The sequence below is a fragment of the Mesoplodon densirostris genome, chromosome 3, assembly GCF_025265405.1.
Source record: "Mesoplodon densirostris isolate mMesDen1 chromosome 3, mMesDen1 primary haplotype, whole genome shotgun sequence".
In the NCBI taxonomy this organism is placed as follows: domain Eukaryota; kingdom Metazoa; phylum Chordata; class Mammalia; order Artiodactyla; family Ziphiidae; genus Mesoplodon; species Mesoplodon densirostris.
In genome coordinates this window covers 79,871,991-79,895,047 of record NC_082663.1, presented here as the reverse complement: position 1 = coordinate 79,895,047, position 23,057 = coordinate 79,871,991, and the positions used below count along the sequence as shown (strand labels likewise).

Genomic DNA, 23,057 nt, shown 5'->3' with positions numbered 1-23,057 from the left:
ACGTTCACAGAGAGAAACTCATTTTGTTGCTTAGATAACGTCTGTCTTATAGGGTGAACCCTTATTTTTGAAGTAGTGCCCTTAACTTTGTTGCTAAAATATTTTAATCAAATCTATATATCCTATGAATTTGACTTATACACCACCATCTATTCAAACGGATGAAGATGATATATAATTATTTTAACATTCTCATGGTTTGTAGTTAGATGTGATGGTAATTTCCAGTTACTGGCTTGAAATCAACTCCAGTATAAGCATTTGCCACTTAATAACAATAGTGCCTGGCATTTGGGTTGGAGCTAAGGACATAAACATTTAGGTGATTTCTGGGAAATACAAGAGACTCCATTCTCTTCTTTGGAAGTCTGAGTTAGATCCCAGAACCTGTTTGTCAGCTTAACACTACAGAGGACATCACTGGAAATGAGACACTGCAACTTGACTGACCCTGGATGGACACTATTTTAAAAATTTTTTATTTTGAAATAATTTCAGACCTATGGAGAAAATATAAGGAGAGAGCAAAGAATTCCATATATTCTTTGCCCAGATATGTGTTAACTCTTTACCACATTTGTTTTCTCTCTCTCCATATAACCTAAAATATCAAACAATTCCAAAAAATATGATCTTTATTTCTTTCTATATATATATGGCATATATATATATTTTTAATGTTTGAGGGTAAGTTGGAGACATGATTTCCTCTTTACCCTGAAATACTTCAGTGTAGTATTTCCTAAAATACAAGAGAATTCATTTATATAACCACAGTACCTTTATCAAAATTATGAAGTGAACTTGATAAATACTATTATCAAATGTATCAACCTTATTCAACTTTCCTCAGTGGTCCTAATAATATCTTTATAGCAAAAGAAAGAAACCTGGTTCAGGATTTTATATAGGATCACATTGTATTACTGTTCACATCTCTCTAGTTCTTTTTTTCTGAAACAGTTTCTCAGTCTGTCTTTCTTGACCTTGATATTTTTGAAGAGTACAGGCTAGCTATTTTAGAGAATGTCCTTTAATTTGGGTTTTCTGCTGTTTCTTCACAATCAGATTCAGCTTATGCATCCTTGGCAGGAATTCCACAGAAGCGATGCTGTGTTCTTCTGAGTATATGATTTAGAAGGCACATGCTGTCAACTTCTGCCATTACTAGTGGTCACATGTTTAAAGTTAGGCACCCTGAGATCCCTTGAGGCAATCACTGCAAAGGCTGTCAGGGCTCACTTGAGCCCAAATTCCTAGCTCTATTCAAGGAGTCCAAGAAGAATGAATAGTGTCCAGCTGGCCACTCCTACAAAGCTGGAAAATGGGCTGGGGATGTTTTGAGCTCTTTACTGTAGCAGTTTTGGGTACCATCCTTCTTTCAATGAGCCAGTGCCCGGAGCATGGTAGGAGATTTAAGAACTGCTTGGTGCGGTGAATCAGCAAATGAACAAATCCATCCTCCTTTCTTGTAGGTACCTGTGGCATGTCCCATTGACATTCATTACCAGCAACTCAGACTCAGTCCAGCGATTTCTGCTGAAGACAAGAACAGGTAATTTGCTGTGGAACTAACTAGCTTTCTTCAAGAAGGAACTATGGAAATGTGTAGGACTTAGATAATAAGTTTCCTTTGCTATTTATCTTGGTTAAAACAAAAAGGATCAGGTCAGCCTTTATCTTAAGCAGATCTGTGACTCGATTTCTAGTGAAGAATATAGGTTTGAAAATACTGTCTGGTTGCAAAAAAGGAAGGACAATATCTTGCCAGATAGGGATTAAAACAGTTGAGTTATGTAATGCTGAGGAGAAGAGATACTTGGGAAAATTTCCCCTTACTTTAACATTGCTGGGTTATATCATACATATGGCCTGAAACATTACATTCTTCTCATAGGCCTATAAATCTCACAAAATTAGTGTCTAAAACTAGTATTGGCTTTTGTCTATTGGGATGCTGTTTTTTGGTTTCTAAAAGGAATGTGTTCAATATGAAACTCATTTCAGTATTAAAATTGTTCAGTATTAAACTCGCCTTTAACTTCCTTTTCCAGTCTCTGATCAGAAAAGCTTTCTCCAATCGAGAGAAAATGGAGCTATGATTTATTTTATTTGCTCTAGATGTGCTCATCCTCCCAGAAGAGGTGGAATGGATCAAATTTAATGTTGGAATGAATGGCTATTACATAGTGCATTATGAGGATGATGGATGGGATTCTTTGACTGGCCTTTTAAAAGGAAAACACACAGCCATCAGCAGTAGTGATCGGGCCAGTCTCATTAACAATGCTTTTCAGCTTGTCAGGTAATACAAGCTCTTCACAGTCTTGGTTTGTTTCTGAAAGCTGCTGTTATCATTCAAATCCTTGATTTCTAAAGATGAAAGTGATTGCTAATAAGAAGTTGAAGGGTATTTTCTCCTAAGTTCTTCTAACAATTCAAGGTTGCTTTTAGTTTTAGGATTAACCTCTTGTCTGCGTCCGCTGAGTAAGGCAAAAGTAAGGAATCTGTATTTTAATCTTTATCATTAACGACTCGGATCAGACTGAGGTAAAAGTGTAGAAAACCAAGAGACCAACATCCTGGAGAAGCCCCTTGCCTGGTCCCTAAAGCCTAGTCCTGCAGCTCTTTCTGGCCCTGCTGTAACAGATCAGGTTTCTCCCCACTGGGTCTCTGACAATCCTGAAGCCTTCTTAGAAGACCAACTGGCCCAGGCCCAAGTTGTCAGCATTACATCTCTCCGACTAAAGGAGAAATATCCACACGCCCGACTCCCACCCCACCCCACCCAAACTGGATAGCTGAACTGCATAGCATCTTTATGGCTCATAAAATGTGGCCCAACCAGACGACCTTTGAGTGGGTTCGGATAGTGTTCACTCTTTTTTTTTTTTTTTTTTTTTTTGCCCCATAACATTGGCTTTTCAGGAAATGTTCCCCAAGCCTAAAACTCAACCTCCTTCAATATTTAGGTAGAACTGAAGTCTAAGGGGAATCACCCAAGTGGGAGGTAATACTGTAATTCTCAGCCCCACATGTCTCTGCTCTAAATGTTGTGGACTTCCTTTCCTAGGCCTCTTGAGGTGACAGAAAGCAGTGGGGAATAAAGATAGGGGTTGCTTATCTAGCCGTTTCTGCCCTGCCTAAATATTCCCTTCCATAGCGCATTACTGATGACATCATAGGGGATTTTGTGTTTATTTACATGAGTGTGCACCCTACCACTGAGATGTTTAACACCAACCCTCTAGAATGAAGAATTGATATCTATATTCAGTTTCTATTTTTTTTTTTTTTTTTTGCCATACGCTGGCCTCTCACTGTTGTGGCCTCTCCCGTTGCGGAGCACAGGCTCCGTACGTGCAGGCTCAGTGGCCATGGCTCACGGGCCCAGCCGCTCCACGGCATGTGGGATCTTCCCGGACCGGGGCACAAACCCGTCCCCTGCATCGGCAGGCAGACTCTCAACCACTGTGCCACCAGGGAAGCCCTATATTCAGTTTCTTTTTGAAATGGAGACAAGAATGTGTTGACTCCAGGGACTCATACTTGTGACTGAGTGGCAGTCTCAGGTGAGGCTTCCTGAAGGATCTTTGATCAAATTTTCCATTTTACTCTGCAAGTTCAGCACAGTCCGACGTTTCACAGAGGGACAGGTGCTGACCTGTTCCCATTGCATCTTAACCACAACTCATAGAGCTAGTCAACCCTAGCTCTATTATTTGAGAAAGTTCCTTCACAGTGTAAACATGTCACATGTTGTGATGTATGTGACAGGAAAGATGTTAGTGAAAAGGTCATTATTTATAAGGGAGCATTTATATCCGATTGAATATTTTGCTGGAAGGTTGTTCAAATAACTTTTGAAACAAATAGTTGATTTCCTGGATTTTCTTTTAAACTGCTAACCCTGGTGTCTCTTGACCAGCATTGGAAAGCTATCCATTGAAAAAGCCTTGGATTTAACCTTGTACTTGAAACATGAAACTGAAATCATGCCAGTGTTCCAGGGTTTGAATGAACTGATACCTATGTATAAGTTAATGGAGAAAAGAGATATGAATGACGTGGAAACTCAGTTCAAGGTAAAAGCCTGAAATAAGTTGAATAGTTTTTAGATAACTGGTTTGCTTTGGTGTAGGTGTGGAAAAGAGTTCTTATCATGGTGTATATTATATATATATATATATCTTATATATATCTTGATATATTTTAAAGAAAATCACAGTTACCTCAGTATTTGGGTTGACCAGTGAAGACTTTGGTTTTATTTTGGCACTAAAAATAGGCATGACACTGTTAGATTCTGTTCTGAAGTTTCACAGATTTGCCATTCCCTCATTTGGCTAATTGTTTATGTCAGTTTACTTCTGTATTGTGGTGGTTGCTATTAAGATTTTCTGGGACTCAGGTACTTAAGCAAGAGGCACAAAATTGCTACTTTTGGCAAAATGTAATGACGTCTTGTATAATTTGCTCTCAAAATGTAGTCCTATCAACTGTCTCTTTTAGTTTGCTTTGAAAGTGGCAGTTCATCCTGATTTTAAGTAGATAAGGATATATTTATAAAAGATTGTTACACAAATACTGAAATCATTCATCATTTCTTGCTTTTGACCCCTTTTATAATTAAATATAAACAACTGCATGGTTTTGGAAATATGAACTGGACTAAGCTTTAAAAAATAATCCCCATCACCTGAGGGTGTATTGGATTATATAAACCACGAGATGACTGGGGACGGGACTGGTGGCACATGTGGCTTTCCCACAGGCCTTTCTCATCGGGCTGCTGAGGGACCTCATTGATAAGCAGACTTGGACGGATGAGGGCTCCATCTCAGAGCGAATGCTGCGGAGTCAGCTGCTTCTCCTGGCCTGTGTGCGCAAGTACCAGCCCTGTGTGCAGAAGGCAGAAGGCTATTTCAGACAGTGGCAGGAAGCCAATGGGAATTTGAGGTCTGTTTTTATCGAACAACCAGTTTGTTCAGATAAGGGGTATCTTTTATTTTTCCACCATCATTGCTAAATGTTGGGAGAAAAAACAAGTATAGACAAGTTTCCCCTGCTGTCCGTTTTGGGAAAATAATTTTTTTTTTAGACTTATCTATGCAGTGCTCAACTTTCTGTTTTAAGTTCCTGACAGGAGGCCGGGGGTTTGGTTAACGGGGAGGCTGGCGGCAGGGATTCAGTCCTTTTAGACTTGGAGCTTAAGTCCCATCCAGGAAATACTAAGCCAACAATATACATGCTTCTATTTATAAAAGTGCTTACAAACAGGTGGTCCTATTGGATTCCTGACTTTTGTTCATGGACTACATTTTAAGTCTAGTTTGAACTTCCTTCTTTTGACTTGAAAAGTGACCACCTATTGAGTCACTCAGCATCCTTAAAGTATGTTAGAAATGTAGGTGTTTATAGAAGTGGCATTTCACAATGTATTTTTGAGAAGGCTACTTAAAACCTACTTTCAGTTACTTTCTCTTGCTTCTTTCCTAAAGTGTTACTGAAGGAAAGAGGTTATTTTTGTTTATATTTCCAGGCATGTTTCTCTGATTGTGGGTCCAGTTTACCGTTTCATAACCTGTCTCTCTCGTGCATGCAAACGCACTTCCTTCATCTCAGCCTCTCCCTGGGTGTGTTCTTTTCCACAGGCTGCCCAGCGATGTGACCTTGGCAGTGTTTGCTGTAGGGGCCCAGAACCCAGAAGGATGGGATTTTCTTTATAGTAAATATCAATCGTCATTGTCCAGTACTGAGAAAAACCAAATTGAATTTGCTCTCTGTATTACCCACAATAAAGAAAAGCTTCAGTGGTAAGTAATTCATTCATGTTCAGGTAGCCAAGAGGAATTAAATTAGATCAGATCCTTCTGGCATCTGTTTTTGTCCTCTTGGCCAGGAACTGCATTTCCTGCTGGGAACATTTATGTAAGAGGGCACACATCTAATGTGTACGGTAAATAATTAGAGAGCAGCGGGTGTCAGGAAAAATATTTAAAGGAGTATGTATTTGTGTATCTTTAAAATAACACATTTAGAAATATACACCGGATATACCTATCTTAGCTACTTTTGTGAGCAAATGAGAGAATATATGAGAATCGGTGTTGTAAACACTATATAATTGTTAGTTTTTATTATTATGTAGCTATAGGGAGTTACTCAGGGCTCTGGTAACCTATTTATCTTTTGTGTCTTTATTATTGGCAGATCAGCTTTTTTCTTTCCCAAATTATTTTATTAAAGTTGTTTGGAACTTTTTCAGGGCCTCTTTGTTGCTAACACTTCTTGTCTTAATCATTCTAGGCTACTAGATCAAAGTTTTAAGGGAGATACAATAAAAACTCAAGAGTTTCCAGATATTCTTAGAGCTATCGGCAGAAACCCAGTGGGATATCCATTGGCCTGGCAGTTTCTGAGGGAAAATTGGAATAAACTTGTACAAAAGTAAGTAGTGCCAAAAATTGTGTTGTGACTGGCAAAAATTCCTAAATCTGGCTGTTTTAGCTACATTTGTAAAATAACAGTGATTATCTAAAGGGATTCTTTTGACTGAAGAAAGGAAGTAGAGGTACTTAAAATATCCTTAGAAAATATGAAACTCTAATTCAGTGCTAACTAATGGATCTGGATGGTCAAGTTTTTCATTCCATCTGGAATAATCTCTTCCCACACCCCATGACCTACCAGAAGCCGCCTGCACAATTCAGGCAAGTCTTCTGTTTAGTACTTCCACTTGTTGCATCTGCCCAAACTCTTGTAGCACCTACTACTTCTGTCATTTTCTTTTGGGTACTTAATCTTTTATTCAGAGGCTGGTGTGTTGATTTTTTACAACTAGATCTTAGCCCATTGGAGCAAAGGATCACGTCTTATCTTTTTCACGCCTAACCAGTTTTTAGTTAATTGCTATCACATATATGAGGCACTTGAAAATACATGTCGAATGAACAGATACTTCACAATACATTTTGACAATTTCTATTTCTAGGTTTGAACTTGGCTCAAGTGCCATAGCCTACATGGTAATGGGAACAACAAATCAATTCTCGACAAGAGCACGGCTTGAAGAGGTAAAAAAAAATAAAAACCTTTCTTTTTGAACTTCAGTGACAATTATCTAATAAATTATCTAATAAATGTGAGGTAGGCAAAATACTTTAAGGGCCTGATGAGTTAGAAATGGATTTTGTCACTTGGTAAACATTCTTTTTGGAGGTGTGTTTTGTTCAGTGTGGTGTTTTTGACATGAGTAAAAATCAGTTAGAAATAAACCATTGAAAACTGTACCTCTTCCCAAACATGTGTAGAAGTCTTAGCTCTGCCATTAAAAATTTTAGGGCTTAAAAATTACTTTAGACATTTAATCCCTGTTTAGGATGTTAAAAGTGATTATTGGAGGTTTAAGTGACTGAAGTGATCCTCTAGTTGTTTTGAAAGAGGCAGGTCTGGAAGCTAGGTTCTCCACTATTCGAGCTCATGATTTCCTATTACTTACTTATGAACCATCTACTTTCAGAAAGAATTCTAGGCAACTTTTAAGGTCCATATATAAAATAATGTTAAAATAAAGAACAAAAAGCTGCATAATGTTCAGAAAGAGGAAATTGTATGAGGGATTTATGCTGAGGATAATTTATTACAGTTGTACCCTAAGTTTATCATGGCTTCCTAGCAACCAAAGAAAGATGAGAAAACAGTATGAGTTATTGTCAGGTAAGAGAGAACCATGGAACATACAAGTTTTCCACAAAAGCAGACTTTTCTCTCAGTCTTAAACTTTTGAGGAGTTTGATGTATGGGTCATTTTGTTGCGGTGGCTTTTCTATAATAATATTCTCTATAGTAAAGCTGTAGAAAAAATTTTACATGGTTTTAAAAATGGTGCAATTAGATAAAAGCTGAGAGCCTAATATTAACTTTTTTAGGAGTGGTTGCATTGTGTAGTCTGGTTACACCATGATCTAGCTCGATGGAGAGTGCTTTGAAAATGGGAAAGAAATGTCACAACCCTTTTCTCCAATTTTTCAGTAGCCTCACCCAGGCTTGTAAAATTAACTTGCACATAATAATTCAAGCTTGAATTCTAGTGAAGTCTACAGCAGAGATATTCTGTGTGATGACAGCAGAGCCAGCTATGGGCTGGGACCAGATACACCAGGTCTGTAGCAACAAAACAGTTCATTTATTATCTTGTTCATTCATTTATTTTCTCATGAATTCATTCAAGACATATTACATTCTTACTTTACAGCAGGTGTGGTTTTAGGTTCCAGGGCTACAATGATGAACAGGATAGACAAAGCCCCTGCCCGCATAGAGCTTAAATTTTACTGGGGGAATCAGACAATTACAGACAGATCAACTCATGTCAGGTAGTTACATGCTCTGAAGATGAATAAGGCAAGGGAAGGAGAGCGAGCGACTGGGTAAGGGAATGGTGCTGTGTTCTGTGGGATGACTCGCGGACCTTTGAGGAGATGTTGAAGAAAATGCCGATATCTAGGCGGAGAGTGCTGTGTGCAGAGGAAACATCAGGTGCAAAAACCCTGTGGCAGGACATGTAAATGAAAGAGCCCGAGATGTTGTCCGAATGCAGAGTGTCCTACTGACATGTACACTGCAGGAGTCATCCTGAGCCCTTCCTTCCCCTCACATCGAGTTCATCCCAAGTCCTGTTGGCTCTGCTTCCGGCGTCTACACCCCATCTGTGCACTTCTCTGCTCTTACCCCAGCCGAGCCTTTCTCACCTCTTGTGTGGCCTATGGTGACAGCCTCCTAACTGGCCTCCCTCCTGCCACTTTGCCAATACCACACCATCGCCCACCTTTAAAACGGAAAACCAACCCACGACTGACCCTTTCTTGAAACGCTGCCTGTCACTCTTGAAATCTCAAACCTCTCCTTCCCATGTGGATGAGAGGGTCATTACCTGGCTCCTTCCCGCCTCTCCAGCCTTTTCTCACATGCTCCTGTGTTCACTCTCTCACCCACTCCAGCCCCTCAGCCTGCTCCTGGGCCACCAGGTGTTTCTCCTGCGCGAAGCCTCTGCGCTTTCTTCTTCTTCTTCTGCCTGGCTTGCTCTTTCCCCAACTCTAGCCTGGAAGGGTTCATTTTATTCTTTAGAGGCCCCAGCTCAAATGTCACCTTCCCAGACCACTCTGTCGAAAGCAGGCCACCCCCTCCCCAGTTGCTATCATCGCCCCGGTTTATTTTCTCCACAGCAGTATAGAGTCAGCGTAGTTCATTGCTTGTCTCCCCAGGCAGACTGTAAGCTTCATGAGGGTAGGGTGCTTGCCTGATTCACTGCCTCATCCTCAGTGTCTCGCACAGTAATCAAGCCGGAGAAATGAATAAGTACCAGAGTTAATATTCATGAAGAAACAGATGAGGGGGAGTCCCTGGTACCTGCTGGGCTTTAGGTTCTGCACTTCACCCACATTATACGATGACATCCTCACCAACGCTCTGCAGTGTCACAAATGAGGAACCCTAGTCCCAGAGAAGTTAATCATTTACTCACCAACTAGTAGCATAAATCTGGTTTTCTACCCATATGCACAGAAAATATTCTCAAGGAGGCATGTTTGAATCAAATACGTACTCAGTTGAGATGCTGAATTTCCCAAGGCAGATGAAGATAGGAGTGATAAATTTGGGTCAGGAGAAGTAGAAGGGCAGGCGGGCGTTAACAGCTGGCTTTGTTAGAGCCCTTGCAGGCTTGTTTTTCAGTACTATCATGGTAGGCTCCCTCAGGATTAATGAATTAATTTGACCAATTAGTAAAAATATTGATGTGGTTTGACTGAAGAGTGCCCATAGTGATTTTTTTTTCAAAGTATAGTTGATTTACAATGTTGTGTTAATTTCTGCTCTATAGCAAAGTGACTCAGCCACACACATATTCTTTTTCATATTGTTTTCCATTATGGTTTATCACAGGATATTGCCCAGAATTACTTCTTAAACTGACTATTAATTAATCTTGAGTTCTGAGAGACAAAACAGTAGATTGAGCTACAGTTTAAGGCAGGACAGTGAAGCGGGTTAAGTGTTTTCTAGGTTGCTATAGCAGGAGGGCATGCCTTCAGCTCACAGAAAAGTTCTACTGAGATTTAATTTTAAAACAACCCCGAATCATTTAAAATTGGAATTTGATCTTTCAAAAAGCCTATTCTTACCTCCCTCCTTTTCCCAAACTTACGATGTTATGACATGGATTTTTAAGGAATTAACTGTCTGGAATCCATGCTGAATAAATAATGTATCTTGGCTTAGACTTTCTTCCTGTCTACGAAATCAAAAATTGATGGATTAATGTGAAGTGTATGGGAAAAGTTTAAGAACACTTGAAGGTGAGACAGAGTAGCACAATGGTCAGTGCTGTTGCAAAGCCAACCTATTCCTCATGTAAGCTTAAAGGGGATAAAGTACCCATCGGTGAAACAATAGCAAAGATATTTTTGAGGAGATAGTCAAGCGATTCTTATCTCTTTAAAACCACGGGGAACTTTGGGTGGATTTTATCTTGAAGGAACAATACATCAATTGTGGATTAGGATAAAAAAATTTGGCAAGGTTTGGGGTATTACCACCATAACTTGCTAAGAACCCCATTCCCCAGTGTTTCTATCATAACAGACAGGGCCAGGCCCATGGAGGAAGACTGCACGTATGTGGCTGAAGCTGTTTTGCTTGGCAGAGAAGATACTCTGCACATTCTGCCTTTTCAGCTATGTTTAAAAAAGTTAAGTTTGCATCTGTGTGTCTGTAACAGAATACACATTAGATACATGTGATTAAAACTTAATTATGAAATGGTAAACAGTGAAGTCTTTTAGAATCTGGCAACTGTGAATAAATAAAAAAGCTGCAGAGAAAAAAACACAAAACTTGACATCATGAGGCATGAGCTCATTTCATAGAGCTTAAGTTTTTGTACATAATCGTATCCAGACACCTGGCCCTGTTTTCTATGTAGAATTTTGACAAATGCTGGAAATTTGGCTTCAGTTTTCTTTTAACTAGCCTGAACTTTGTGTAACTTAATAAAACAAAATTTAAAAAACCCCATTTTTCCTCACAAGGTAAAAGAATTCTTCAGCTCTTTGAAGGAAAATGGGTCTCAGCTCCGTTGTGTCCAGCAAACAATTGAAACCATTGAGGAAAACATACGTTGGATGGATAAGAATTTTGATAAAATCAGAGTGTGGCTACAAAATGAAAAGCTTGAACTGCTGTAACAATCCATTCCTTATTGGTTCCTGTGATGTGTAATCTCCAAAATTTTATTTAATGTGAATATTTTCAAAATAGAGATGGTTGTCTTGGCACCCAGTGAAGATATTTCCTGCTCCTTCAACTCCTTATTCATTCGTCCCTTCTTATGAAGACTGGCTGTTAACTTTTTCATCAGGGGGTTATTGCCACCACGTGTTCCATTATAGGTGTTACCCCCAAATGTAAACCCAAGTGGTGGGTTCCCTACTATGGAGAAGTGAAGTACCTTATTCTTCTATTTTATATTTTATACTTAAGCCCTGCGGTCTCCAAACCCCTGGTCCTCACACCCTGCTCCCCATGTGCTTGTCATTCATAAGCTGTTGTGTCAGTCTCCTGGGAAGACTCTGAACAGTAGTGACTACTGAACCATGAACCCCTGGGGCAGTGATTGAGCCAGAAGGGCCCTCATCTGCTTTCCACCTTTCTCTCCCTTGCTGTGTGCTCAGGGGCTGACTTCTTGGAGGGCCACATCATGAGACTTCCCTATCCTCTGGCTTTTGGTTGACCTCCCAGGAGGGCAGATAAGAGCTGGGGTTGGGGAGAGAGTAGGTGATGGTGTTTATTCCCCCCATTCCCTTGCAGGTTGCCTCAGGCTGGCCTCCACCGAAGGTCTCAGCTCTAGGGAGGTGGCCCTCTTTCCCACAAGCCTTCTCCATCTGTGCGTTCTAGTAAGTGCTTCCTCCTCTCATCCCTTCAGGGTGAAGGGTGAAGTGGGAGCCTGGCTTAATTACTCCTGGCTGGACTTGTGGTTTCCATACATCCTGCTCACATTTTTGTTTCAAAAACAAAAACCAGGGCTTCCCTGGTGGCGCAGTGGTTGAGAGTCCGCCTGCCGATGCAGGGGACATGGGTTCGTGCCCCAGTCGGGGAAAATCCCACATGCCATGGAGCAGCTGGGCCCGTGAGCCATGGCCGCTGAGCCTGTGCGTCCGGAGCCTGTGTTCCACAGTGGGAGAGGCCACAAAGTGAGAGGCCCGCGTACCGCAAAAAAACCAAACAAAAAACAAAATCCCCCACAAAAACCTTTTATAGAACCCTCCTCAGATAATCCTAATTTGAGTGTGCCATCTATTTCCTCAGGACCCTAATAGTGTCTCTTCTGAAAAAGCCGAGTGCATTCAGGTCTAGAAGAGAAACTTTTCATTTGAAGTTGAACCTCAGAGCTTTTGATCCTTAGGTAGGTGATGCTTCCTCTCCTTGTTCCTTATTTGGCCTAGTTTATAATCTCTAAATAAGTTGTTATTGGCACTTACTGCCAGTAAGGCATTGCAGTCTCTAGCAAATGATAAGGTATTGTGAAATGGAAAATACTTGCTTATATTAGCCTAAGTGAAGACAGTGTGTTGTATTGGAATTGAAGTCTTTTATGATTTTTTTTTAATATATTGCAAAATTTAAGATAAAGGACTATGATATGAAAAATGTCAATGTGTTTTTCTAATACAGTATGGAATAGAGGATCTTTTCTGGACATAAATGTGTTTGCAATTCCATTTTCATACATATTGCATGGCTTAATGGCTTGAGAACTAAAACCAGAAATCACTGGTAATTTCCATCCCCAGGTGTTTTTCTTCTAAAAAAAATACAAAGCCAAGATTTTAATGTAAAATATTTTTCTTTAATTGCATCTTATATCTTGATTAATGAAACATGGAAATAGTGGTTTTCAGTTTTGGTCACCTGAGGAACCTATTTTCATTTGCTTTTAGAGAAGTCCATTTTCTAAAGAGACACAATATTGCCACACAATGTGCAAAACCCTTTTTGGTAATAAAAAATTGTTATTTACCTCTAAGCAAATATTTGCAGTTATTTACTCCAAATTAGATGGGTAAAAAGGACTGATTTAGATCTTGTAGCTTACTCAACTCATCATTAATTACTAGCAAACACCCAAGTATTTATTAGAAGACATTTCTAATAAACAAAAAGGCATATTCTGAGTACCTTAAATAAATGTTTACTTTAACAGGTATTTCCTAAGCCTCTGGATTTTGGTATGTGATTTTAAAATACTTATATATATGCATGTAAATTAGTAATACTGCAGCCATATCCTCACAAACACATCTGTCAATGTCAAAGATTTCACTTTTTTTTTTTTTTTAAACAAAACCACTTTGTACTACCTATAGACACATAGTTGAAATCCCTCAGGAAAAGTGTTTATTTTCTTGTTAGTGCCTTGAAAAGGTTTGTTTAGTCACCATAATCCTGGCTTATATTTCCCAGATTTAGACTAATAATGCCTGCATCTCTGATGGGATGGAGACATAGCATTTGAAGTGGATGCAGTTTGAAATCTCAGAGGTATATGCATGATTTTTAAAGACAATTTTTAGATCGTATTAACAAAATTGGATGCCCATTATAAGTAGTATTGTTATTGTTGCTTGCCTTCCACCCCATTAGATGGTATTGGTGATATTACTTATTTTTAGTGAAGTTGCTAAATCCTAATAAATAGTTTAAACAGATGCTGAGGAAGGCTGTGCTCTCTGAAAACAAGGAATTCCAAATCAGTTTTATGATGTGTACCTGATATTTTTTCCTGCATTCACTACCAGGAAGTAAAGATGGGATTTTGATAAATATTTAATTTCATCAATGACACCGGTGCTGTATTCATAAACCGTTCAGAAAGGTATGAGAAACCATTCCAAGTTGTGGGAGATCAGACACTAGTTCTTAAATTGCTGTGGGGGAAAAGCAGATTTTTAAATTTTAAAAAGATCTTTTTCTTTATTTTTAAGCAGAAGTTTGTTTTTGTTCTTGGTAAACCCAACTTCCATTAAGCCACATGCTGTACAGTGCAAGACTAATGTGGCAATGGCTCTAAGCAAACAACTGCTGCTCAGGTTTTATAGAGAGGCTGGAAAGCCCAGCTTAATGCAGTAAACCAGCAGAGTTCAAGCCATATGAGTATTCTAAGAATTAGATTTTGTTATTCTTCGAACTTGCTATGCAGTGACACAGAGTCTGTGTATTGCTCTTCTGATTCGAGTCAAGTCTCAGTAGGCCTGTGCTGACATCCTAACCCCTGGCAAAGAAGAGTTCAGCCTGAAAAGGGGCGCAGTGCTTCCTCGTCTGTCCAGGTTATCTATTGTTAGCAGCTCAAGAGGAGACATGTGCCCAATGTACGATATTTTATGTTTGCCTTATAAGCATGAACCCAAAGAAGCATCAAATACAGTTCAAAAGCCCAAGAGGAAAGGGGTAATGAGAAATCAGAACACTGAAGAATATGTAAAGCATTGTTTTCCAAGTGCTAACAACAAAAAAATTAAGTGCAAATTGAAAATACTAATGAGATTTACAGGCACTGAGGGTAGAAGGTGCAAAAGTTTGCAAAGGTTTTTCCTTTTGTGTGCATTGCTTTAAGAAGCTATCAAATATATCTCTTAGAAATATAAAGTTCCTTTCTCTCCCAACTGAAGACAATTTTTAAAAATTCAAAGTTTATCAGTACTCAGTAGAATAACACAGGTGAACCAGACAAATTCAGTTTCTTTTCAGGAAAAGAATAACAATGTTTAGGATGTCAAAAGACTCAACAAACACTACTGTCTAGAAGCCACTCAGAAAACTTTTCTGCTGTCAAAGGCTTTTGTTCTTCAGAAGTCACCATCTACCAGCTGAAGATTTTATATGCAGATACCTTGAAAAATTCAAAGAAGAAAATCCAGTGAACCACTTGATATGTAATTTTCTTATTACAGGCATAATAAATTTAAGGAGGAATTTACTAAAGTAGACATGAGAGTCAAAAATTAAAAGAAATTTATTTTTATAATTTTGGGGGAAATCTTTGGAGTAGTTCTAATCAGTATACCTCCCTCTTTGTAGGAAATAAAAGTGGATTCATGGTGAGAGAGCCTAACCCAATTTAACCTACATTTTCATTTCTTTTAGGTTTTTGGCAGGAAGTGGTTATAAGCTTTTATGGTTTAGAATAAGACCTCTTGTCTCTGAAGTTAATAAGGGCCCAGCTCTCAAGATAGATCTCAGAGACTCCCTCGTCCATACCAGCTCTTTAGTTACCATACAGTAGAATCAAACACAGAGCTTTACTTTCTCAAACTAAGATGAACAAAAGTTGTCAATCTTTTCCTTTGCCCTATTCTCAAAACTCTAATTACCATCAGACCCTAGCGGGGTACTTCTCACTCCACAATGTGTTTGTATTTTGGATAATATCTATATCATAAGGCCATTTCACTATAAGATGTAACATGCCAATTTTGCTTTGCCCCAGTAACCTGCAGTCATGAGCATTTGGGTTTCAGAGTCAACTAGACTTAGATGGTCATTTTCTTTAAGAGCCTGGCCTAATATCGTTTTTTTTTTTTTTTTTTTTTTTCCTTTCGGTACGCGGGCCTCTCACTGCTGTGGCCTCTCCCGTCGCAGAGCACAGGCTCCAGACGCACAGGCTCAGCGACAATGGGTCAAGGGCCCAGCCGCTCTGCGGCATGTGGGATCCTCCCGGACCGGGGCACGAACCCGTGTCTCCTGCATGGGCAGGCAGACTCCCAACCACTGCGCCACCAGGGAAGCCCCCTAATATCTTAAAGAGCTCTTAATTATAAGATTAATGTTTTTAAAACATTCCGATAGCACCATATATTGCTTTACAGGGAATTACTCTATAGATTTTGCAATGTGTATTTCATGCCAATAGCATAAAGAGAACATGAAATACTCAAGAAGGGGACTTAGTTTCTCTCACCTATAACACATAGACTGGTAGAAGGTACAATTGTCTTCATTTACAACAAACATCAAACTTACCAAATAGTGTGAACTTTAACTTGTACTTTTTCCATCAGCTTTTTGCTTGGAAGTTTCCTCCTTTGTCTAGAAGGACAAGCAAAAACCATCAGTGAGCTCTTTATTTTCTGGATTAAGTACCAAAAACTGATCAACCAGAAGAGGCTTATGAGGAAATAGGCTTTTCAGAATTAAAAGGGCAAAAATGGCAGTCAGCAGGGGAAAATAAGATGGTCCTTTTAAAGTATCTCATTTAGCCCATACACTGAATTCTTCCCCTTAAAGTTTATAAACTAAAAATAACCTTAAGTGATTCTAAATTTTTTACTCTAGACTTTGTGGGTTTTTTTGTTTTTGAAGGCCAGCATAATTGAAGAAAAAAAAATACATAGGTGTTCCTGGATGGTATCCATTCATTCCACAGTGATCCATCCTTCTCTTATACTTGGGGGCTTACCCAGCAGCTAATCCACTCAGCATATAGAGTTACTGTGCTTTCTATTTTTTGAGTATGTACTTTGTATGACAGAAATTAAATAATAAATATTTAATCTGAGATACAATGGCATGAGCAACTAATTATCAATCTGGTTTCTTATATCTTCCATGGATTTCACTTTTTTTGAGGTATAATTGACACATTAGTTTCAGGTGTATAACATAAGCATTCCATACTTATAAATATTGTGGAATAACACAATAAATCTAGTTAAAGTCCATCACCATACATAGTTACAAAATTTTTGTGATGAGAACTTTAAAGATCTACTCTCTTAGCAACTTTCAAATATGCAATACAGTATTTATTGACTGTCATTACCATGCTTTACATAACAGTCCCATGACTTAAATATTTTAAGTTTGTACCTTTTGACTACCTTCACCAATTTCACCTACTCCCCATCCCTCACCTTTCTGGCAGCCACCAATCTATGAGCTCATGTTTTTGTTTTTAGATTCTACATATAAGTGAGATCATAGAGCTTTCATCTTTCTCTGACTTTTTTCACTTGCATAATGCAATCAAGGTCCATTGATGTTGTTGAAAAGGCAAGGTTTCATTCTTTTTTATGGCTGAGTAATATTCCATTGGGTATATATACCATATTTTTTATCCATTCATCAATGGACACTTAGGTTGTTTCCATAACTTAGCTATTATTATAAATAATTCTGCCATGAACATGAGAATGCAGATATCTTTTCAAGTTAGTTTTTTTTTCAAAGATTTTTTGGATGTGGACCATTTTTAAAGTCTTTATTGAATTTGTTACAATATTGCTTCTGTTTTATGTTTTGGTTTGTTGGCCGTGAGGCATGTGGGATCTTAGCTCCCCAACTGGGGACTGAACCTGCCCCCGCTGCACTGGAAGGCAATGCCTTAACCACTGAACCACCAGGGAAGTCCCCAAGTTAGTTTTCATTTTCTTTTGATAAATACCCAGAAGTGGAATTCCTGGATTATATGGTAGTTCTAGTTTTAATTTTTTGAGGAATCCCATACTGTTTTCTATAGTGACTATACCAATTTACATTGCTACCAATAGTGCACTTTCCCTGATGATTAGTGATGTTGAGCACCTTTTCATATGCTTCTTGGCTATCTGTATGTCTTCTTTGGAAAACTGTCTATTTAGATCCTCTGCCCAGTTTTTCATTTGGATTTTTTTTTCTGTTGAGTTGTATTAGTTCTTTATATATTTTGGGTATCAATCTCTTATCAGATATATGATAAATATTTTCTCCCTTTCAGTAGGTTGCCTTTTCATTTTGTTGATGTTTTCTTTTGCTGTGCAGAGCTTTTTTGTTTGATGTAGTTATACTTGCCTGTTTTTACTTTTGTGCTTTTGTTGCCTTTGCTTTTGGTGTCAAGTCCATAAAAATCTCTATTAAGACTGATGTCAAAGAGCTTACTGCCTATGTTTTCTTCTAGGAGTTTTATGGTTTCAGATCTTATATTCAAGTCTTTAACCCATTTTGAGTTAATTTTTGTGTATGGTTTGAGATAGAGGTCCAGTTCCCAACACTATTTACTGAAGAGACTGTCCTTTCCCCACTGTATATTCTTGGCTCCTTTATCATTAATTATTGACCATATTTCTGGGCTCTCTATTTTTTTTTTTTTTTGGTTGTGCCGTGCGGCTTGCAGGATCTTAGTTCCCTGACCAGGGATTGAACCCATGCCCTCAGCAGTGAAAGCGCAGAGTCCTAACCACTGGACCGCCAGGGAATTCTCTGGGCTCTCTATTCTGTTCCATTGATCTATGTGTCTGTTTTTATGCCAATACCATACTATTTTGATTACTATATCTTTGTAATATAGTTTGAAATTAGGGAGCATGATGCCTCCACCTTTTTCTGTTTCGAGATTGCTTTGGCTGTTTGGGGTCTTTGGTGGTTCCATACAAATTTTCGGATTGTTTTTTCTATTTCTATGAAAAATGTCACTGGAATACAGATAGGGATTGTACTGAATCTGTAGACTGCTTTGGGTAGTATGGACATTTTAACAATATTTTTTTCAATCTATGAGCATGGAATAACTTTCTATTTATTTATGTCTTCTTCACTTTCTTTTATCACTGTCTTATAATTCCCATTGGATAGGTCTTTCACCTCAGTTAAATTTATTCTGAGGGTTTTTCATGCCATTATAAATGGCATATATGTGTTTATTTCTCCTTCTTATAGTTTGTTATTAGTGTCTAGAAAGAGTATCCTACACTTTTACTGAATTTGTTTATTAGTTCTAACAGTTTTTGGTGGAGTCTTTCGGGTTTTCTTTATATAATATGTCAGTTTTGCCAATAGTGACAGTTTTAGTTCTTCCTTTCCAGTTTGAATGCTTTTAATTTCTTTTTCTTGCCTAATTGCTGTGGCTAGGACTTCCAATACTATGTTGAATAAGTGGCAACCGTGGGTATCCTTGTCTTTTTCCTGATCTTAGAGAAAAAGTTTTCATGTTTTTACTGTTGAGTATGATGATAGCTGTGGGTTTGTTATGTATGGCCCTTATTATGATGAGGTATGTTCCCTCTATATCCACTTTGTAGAGAGTTTTTACCATAAATGGATGTGGGTTTTCAGATCTTTTTCTGCATCTATTGAGATAATCATATGATTTTTATCCTTCATTTTGTTAATGTGGCATATCATCACACTGACTGGCGAATGTTGAACCACCTTGCAGCCCTGGAATAAATCCTACTTGATCATGGTGTATGATCCTTCTAATGTACTGTCGAATTCAGTTTGCTAATATTTTGTTGAGGATTTTATACATATATTTTCATCAGGGATATTTGCCTGTAATTTTCTCTTCTGGTTCCCTGGCCTAGTTTTGGTAGCAGGATAATGGTGGCCTTGTAAAATGAGATTGGAAGTATTCCCTCCTTTTCTATTTTTGGAAAAGTTTGAGAAGGATTGGTTTTAAGTCTTCTTTAAATGTATGGTAGAATTCACCAGTGAAGCTCTCTGATCCCAGACTTTTGTTTGTTGGGAGGTTTATGATTACCGATTCAATCTCCTTATTAGTAATGGTCTTTTCATGTGTTCTATTTCTTCATGATCCAGTCTTGTTAGGTGTATGTTTCTTTCTTCAAGGTGTCCAATACTTGGTGTATAATTGTTCATAGCAGCCTCTTATGATCCTTTGTATTTCTGTGGTATCAGCTGTAACGTCTCCTTTTTCATTTGATTTTATCTGAGTCCTCTTTTTTTTTTTTTTTTTCTGGTCAGCCTAGCTAAAGGTTCTCTGAACTTTATCTTTTCAAAAAAACAGCTCTTAGTTTTATTTATCTTTTCTATTGCCTTTTTAATCTCTGTCATCTACTTCTGTTCTGATTTTTGTTATTTCCTTTCCTTTACTGATTTTGGGCTTCATTTGTTATTATTCTTCCAGTTCCTTGAGGTATAAAGTTAGGTTGTTTGAGATTTTTCTGATTTCTTGAGGTAGGCATTTATCACTATAAACTTCCCTCCTAGAACTACTTCTTCTGGATCCCATAAATTTTGGTATATTGTGTTTTCATTTTCATTTGTCTCAAGGTATTTTTTAATTTCTTTTTTGATTTCTTCTTTAGCCCATTCATTGGTTGTTGAGTAGCATATTGTTTATGAAATCCACATGTTTGTGAATTTTCCAGTTTTCTTCTTATAATTGATTTCTAGTGTCATACCACTGTAGTAAAAAGGATGCCTGATATGATGTCAGTCTTCTTAAATTTATTAAGAGTTGTTTTGTGGCCTAACATGATATATCCTGGAGAATGTTCCATGTACATTTGAGGAAAATGTGTATTCTGTGGCTCTGCATCAAATGTTCTGTATATAGCTATTAAGTACAACTGCTATAACATGTCATTTAAGGCCAATGTTTCCTTATTGATTTTCTGTCTGGATGATCTATCAGTTGATGAAAATGGGGTATTAAAGTCCCCTACCATTTCTCCCCTTAGATCTGTTAATATTTGCTTTATATATTTAGACATTCCTATGTTGGGTACATAAATGTTTACAAATGTTAAATCCTCTTGTGCATCAACCCCTTTATCATTATTTAATGTTCTTTTTGTCTCTTATTACAGTTTTTGTTTTAAAGACTATTTTGTCTGATGTAAGTATATCTACCCCAGCTTTGTTTTGGTTTCCATATGCATGGAATATTTTTTCCATCTCTTCATTTTCAGTCTGTCCTTAAATTTGAAGTGAGTTTCTTGTAGGCAGCATATAGATGGTCTTGCTTTTTTATCCCTTCTGCCACTCTTGTCTTTTGATTGAGGAATTTAGCCCATTTACTTTTAAAGTATTTATTAATAAGTATGTACTTATTGCCATTTTGTTAATTATTTTCTGGCTGTTCTATAGTTCCTTTGTTCCTTCTTCTCTTGCTCTCTTTTGTGATTTGATCATTTTCTATAGTAGTATGCTTAGGTTCGTTTCTCTTTCTCTCTTGTGTATCTACTATAGGTTTTTACTTTGTGGTTACCATGAGGCTTACATATAACAACTTAACATTTATATTTTAAGTCAATAACAAGTTATGTTTGAATTCTCTACATTTTTACTCCCCCACCCCCTATTTTATGTTTTTGATGTCCATTTTACATCTTTTAATCTTGTGTATCCCTTAATTAATTATTATAATTATAGTTATTTTTACTACTTTTGTCTTTTAACCTTCATACTAGCTTTGTAAGTGATTAATCCACCAGCTTTACATTAGATTATTCTGAATTTTACTGTATGTTAACCTTTACCAGTGAGATTTATACTTTGATATGTTTTCCTGTTACTAATTAGCACCCTTTCCAGTTTAAAGAAGTCTTTTTTAGTGGTGATGAACTCCTTTAGCTTTTGCTTACTGGAAAAACTTGTTCTTTCCTTCAGTTCTGAATTACTTTTCCAAGAAGAGTATTCTTGGAAGTTTTTTCTTTCAGCACTTTGAATATATCATGACACTCTATGGCTTGCAAAGTTTCTGCTGAAAATCTGCTGGGAGTCTTGAGGGAGTTCCCTTGTACATAAAAAGTTATTTTTCTCTTGGTTCACTTAAGTTTCTCTCCTTGTCTTTAACTTTTGATATTTTAATTGTAATGTGTCTTTGATATGGGTGTCTTTGGGTTCTTATTTGGAAGCCTCTGGGCTTCCTGGATATGGTTGTCTGTTGCCTTCCTCATGTTAGGGAAAGTTTTAGCCATTATTTCTTCAAATAAGTTCTTTGTCCCTTTCTCTCTCACTTCTCCTTCTGGGATTCCTATAATGCAAATGGTCGTCTGTGTTGGTTTGTGTGATGTTGTCCCATAAGTCTTTTCAGCTATCTTTACTTTTTTTTTTTAATTTTTTTCTTTTTGCTGCTTTGATTGGGTGAATCCCATTGCTTTGTCTTTGAGTTCACTGATCCTTTCTTCTGCTTCCTCTAGTCTGCTGTTAAACCCCTCTAGTGTGTTTCTCAGTTCAGTTATTGTATTTTTCAGCTCTGTGGCTTCTATTTGTTATTTCTTGTATTTTTCCTATCTCTTTGTTGAAGTTCTCACTGTGTTCATCCATTCCTTCCCCAAGTTTGGTGAGCAAATTTATGACTTATTTTGAACTCATCAGGTAAATCACTTCATTAAGATTTTTCTTTTTTTTTTTTTCAGTACGCAGGCCCCTCACTGTTGTGGCCTTTCCCGTCACAGAGCACAGGCTCTGGATGCACAGGCTCAGCAGCCACGGCTCACAGGACTAGCCACTCCGCGGCATGTGGGATCTTCCCGGACCGGGGCACGAACCCGTGTCCCCTGCATCGGCAGGTGGACTCTCAACCACTGCGCCACCAGGGAAGCCCTTCATTAAGATTTTTATCATGAAGTTTTAATCGTTTGGAACATACTCCTCTGTTTCTTCATTTTCCTTGGCTCTCTGTATTGGTTTCTGTGCATTAGATAAAACCACAACCTCTCCCAGTCGTAAAGGAGTGGCCTCATGTAGGAGATGAACCTTACTGTTAAACCCTGCCCTAACTCTTGATCGTCTCTCAAAACATTGTAAGTGTTCAAGCAGGCTATTTTATTTTCAGTGGTTCACAGTGGTTGAGGGTGTGCTAAGATCTGTCAGTGTCCCAAAGGGGAGAATCTCAGCACCTAGATTCAGGTTGAATGGAAGCCAGTCCCTCAGGTAGCAGGTTTTAAAATATACAAATATATATAGTCTTGTAGGATGGACCACAAGCATAAGTCCTGCTGGCTACCAGAGCCAGGTGATCAGCAAGTGTCCTCTGGGTGGCAGTTACAAAAATTGGGCCTCTAGATGAGTGTATAAGCCCCCTTTCTGGGAGATGCTGGTGACCTGGAGCAAGGTGGAGAAACAGCACAAAGATGGTGAGCACCAGCTTACATTACCTAAGAGCACATCCACAGGTGTCTAGATGTGTGCCAAACCGGAAGCCTGCCACTCAGGCCAAAGCTCCAGGACAAGCAAGTAGGCCTCTTACACAGAAAGACTGGGGGTATGTTTTAGTC

The 23,057-nt window shown here is 38.2% G+C and overlaps 2 protein-coding genes across 14 annotated transcripts in view; one reads left to right on the top strand and one right to left on the bottom strand.

Moving 5' to 3' along the window:
* ERAP1 (endoplasmic reticulum aminopeptidase 1) overlaps positions 1 to 13,045 on the top strand; it is a 129,004-nt gene extending 115,959 nt beyond the window's left edge. For all 4 annotated transcript variants that reach the window (XM_060093175.1, XM_060093178.1, XM_060093176.1 and 1 more), the window contains 8 exons: positions 1,476 to 1,555; positions 2,122 to 2,305; positions 3,929 to 4,085; positions 4,775 to 4,959; positions 5,655 to 5,816; positions 6,310 to 6,450; positions 6,995 to 7,076; positions 11,091 to 13,045. In XM_060093175.1, coding sequence (XP_059949158.1) covers positions 1,476 to 1,555; positions 2,122 to 2,305; positions 3,929 to 4,085; positions 4,775 to 4,959; positions 5,655 to 5,816; positions 6,310 to 6,450; positions 6,995 to 7,076; positions 11,091 to 11,246 — 1,147 coding nt within the window. In that variant the 3' untranslated portion in view covers positions 11,247 to 13,045. The remainder of the gene's footprint in view (positions 1 to 1,475; positions 1,556 to 2,121; positions 2,306 to 3,928; positions 4,086 to 4,774; positions 4,960 to 5,654; positions 5,817 to 6,309; positions 6,451 to 6,994; positions 7,077 to 11,090) is intronic.
* Positions 12,886 to 23,057, bottom strand: part of CAST (calpastatin) — a 125,483-nt gene continuing 115,311 nt past the window's right edge. For all 10 annotated transcript variants that reach the window (XM_060093180.1, XM_060093185.1, XM_060093184.1 and 7 more), the window contains 2 exons: positions 16,078 to 16,143; positions 12,886 to 14,947 (listed from right to left, as the gene is read on the bottom strand). In XM_060093180.1, the coding sequence (XP_059949163.1) occupies positions 16,093 to 16,143 (51 nt within the window). In that variant the 3' untranslated portion in view covers positions 12,886 to 14,947; positions 16,078 to 16,092. The remainder of the gene's footprint in view (positions 14,948 to 16,077; positions 16,144 to 23,057) is intronic.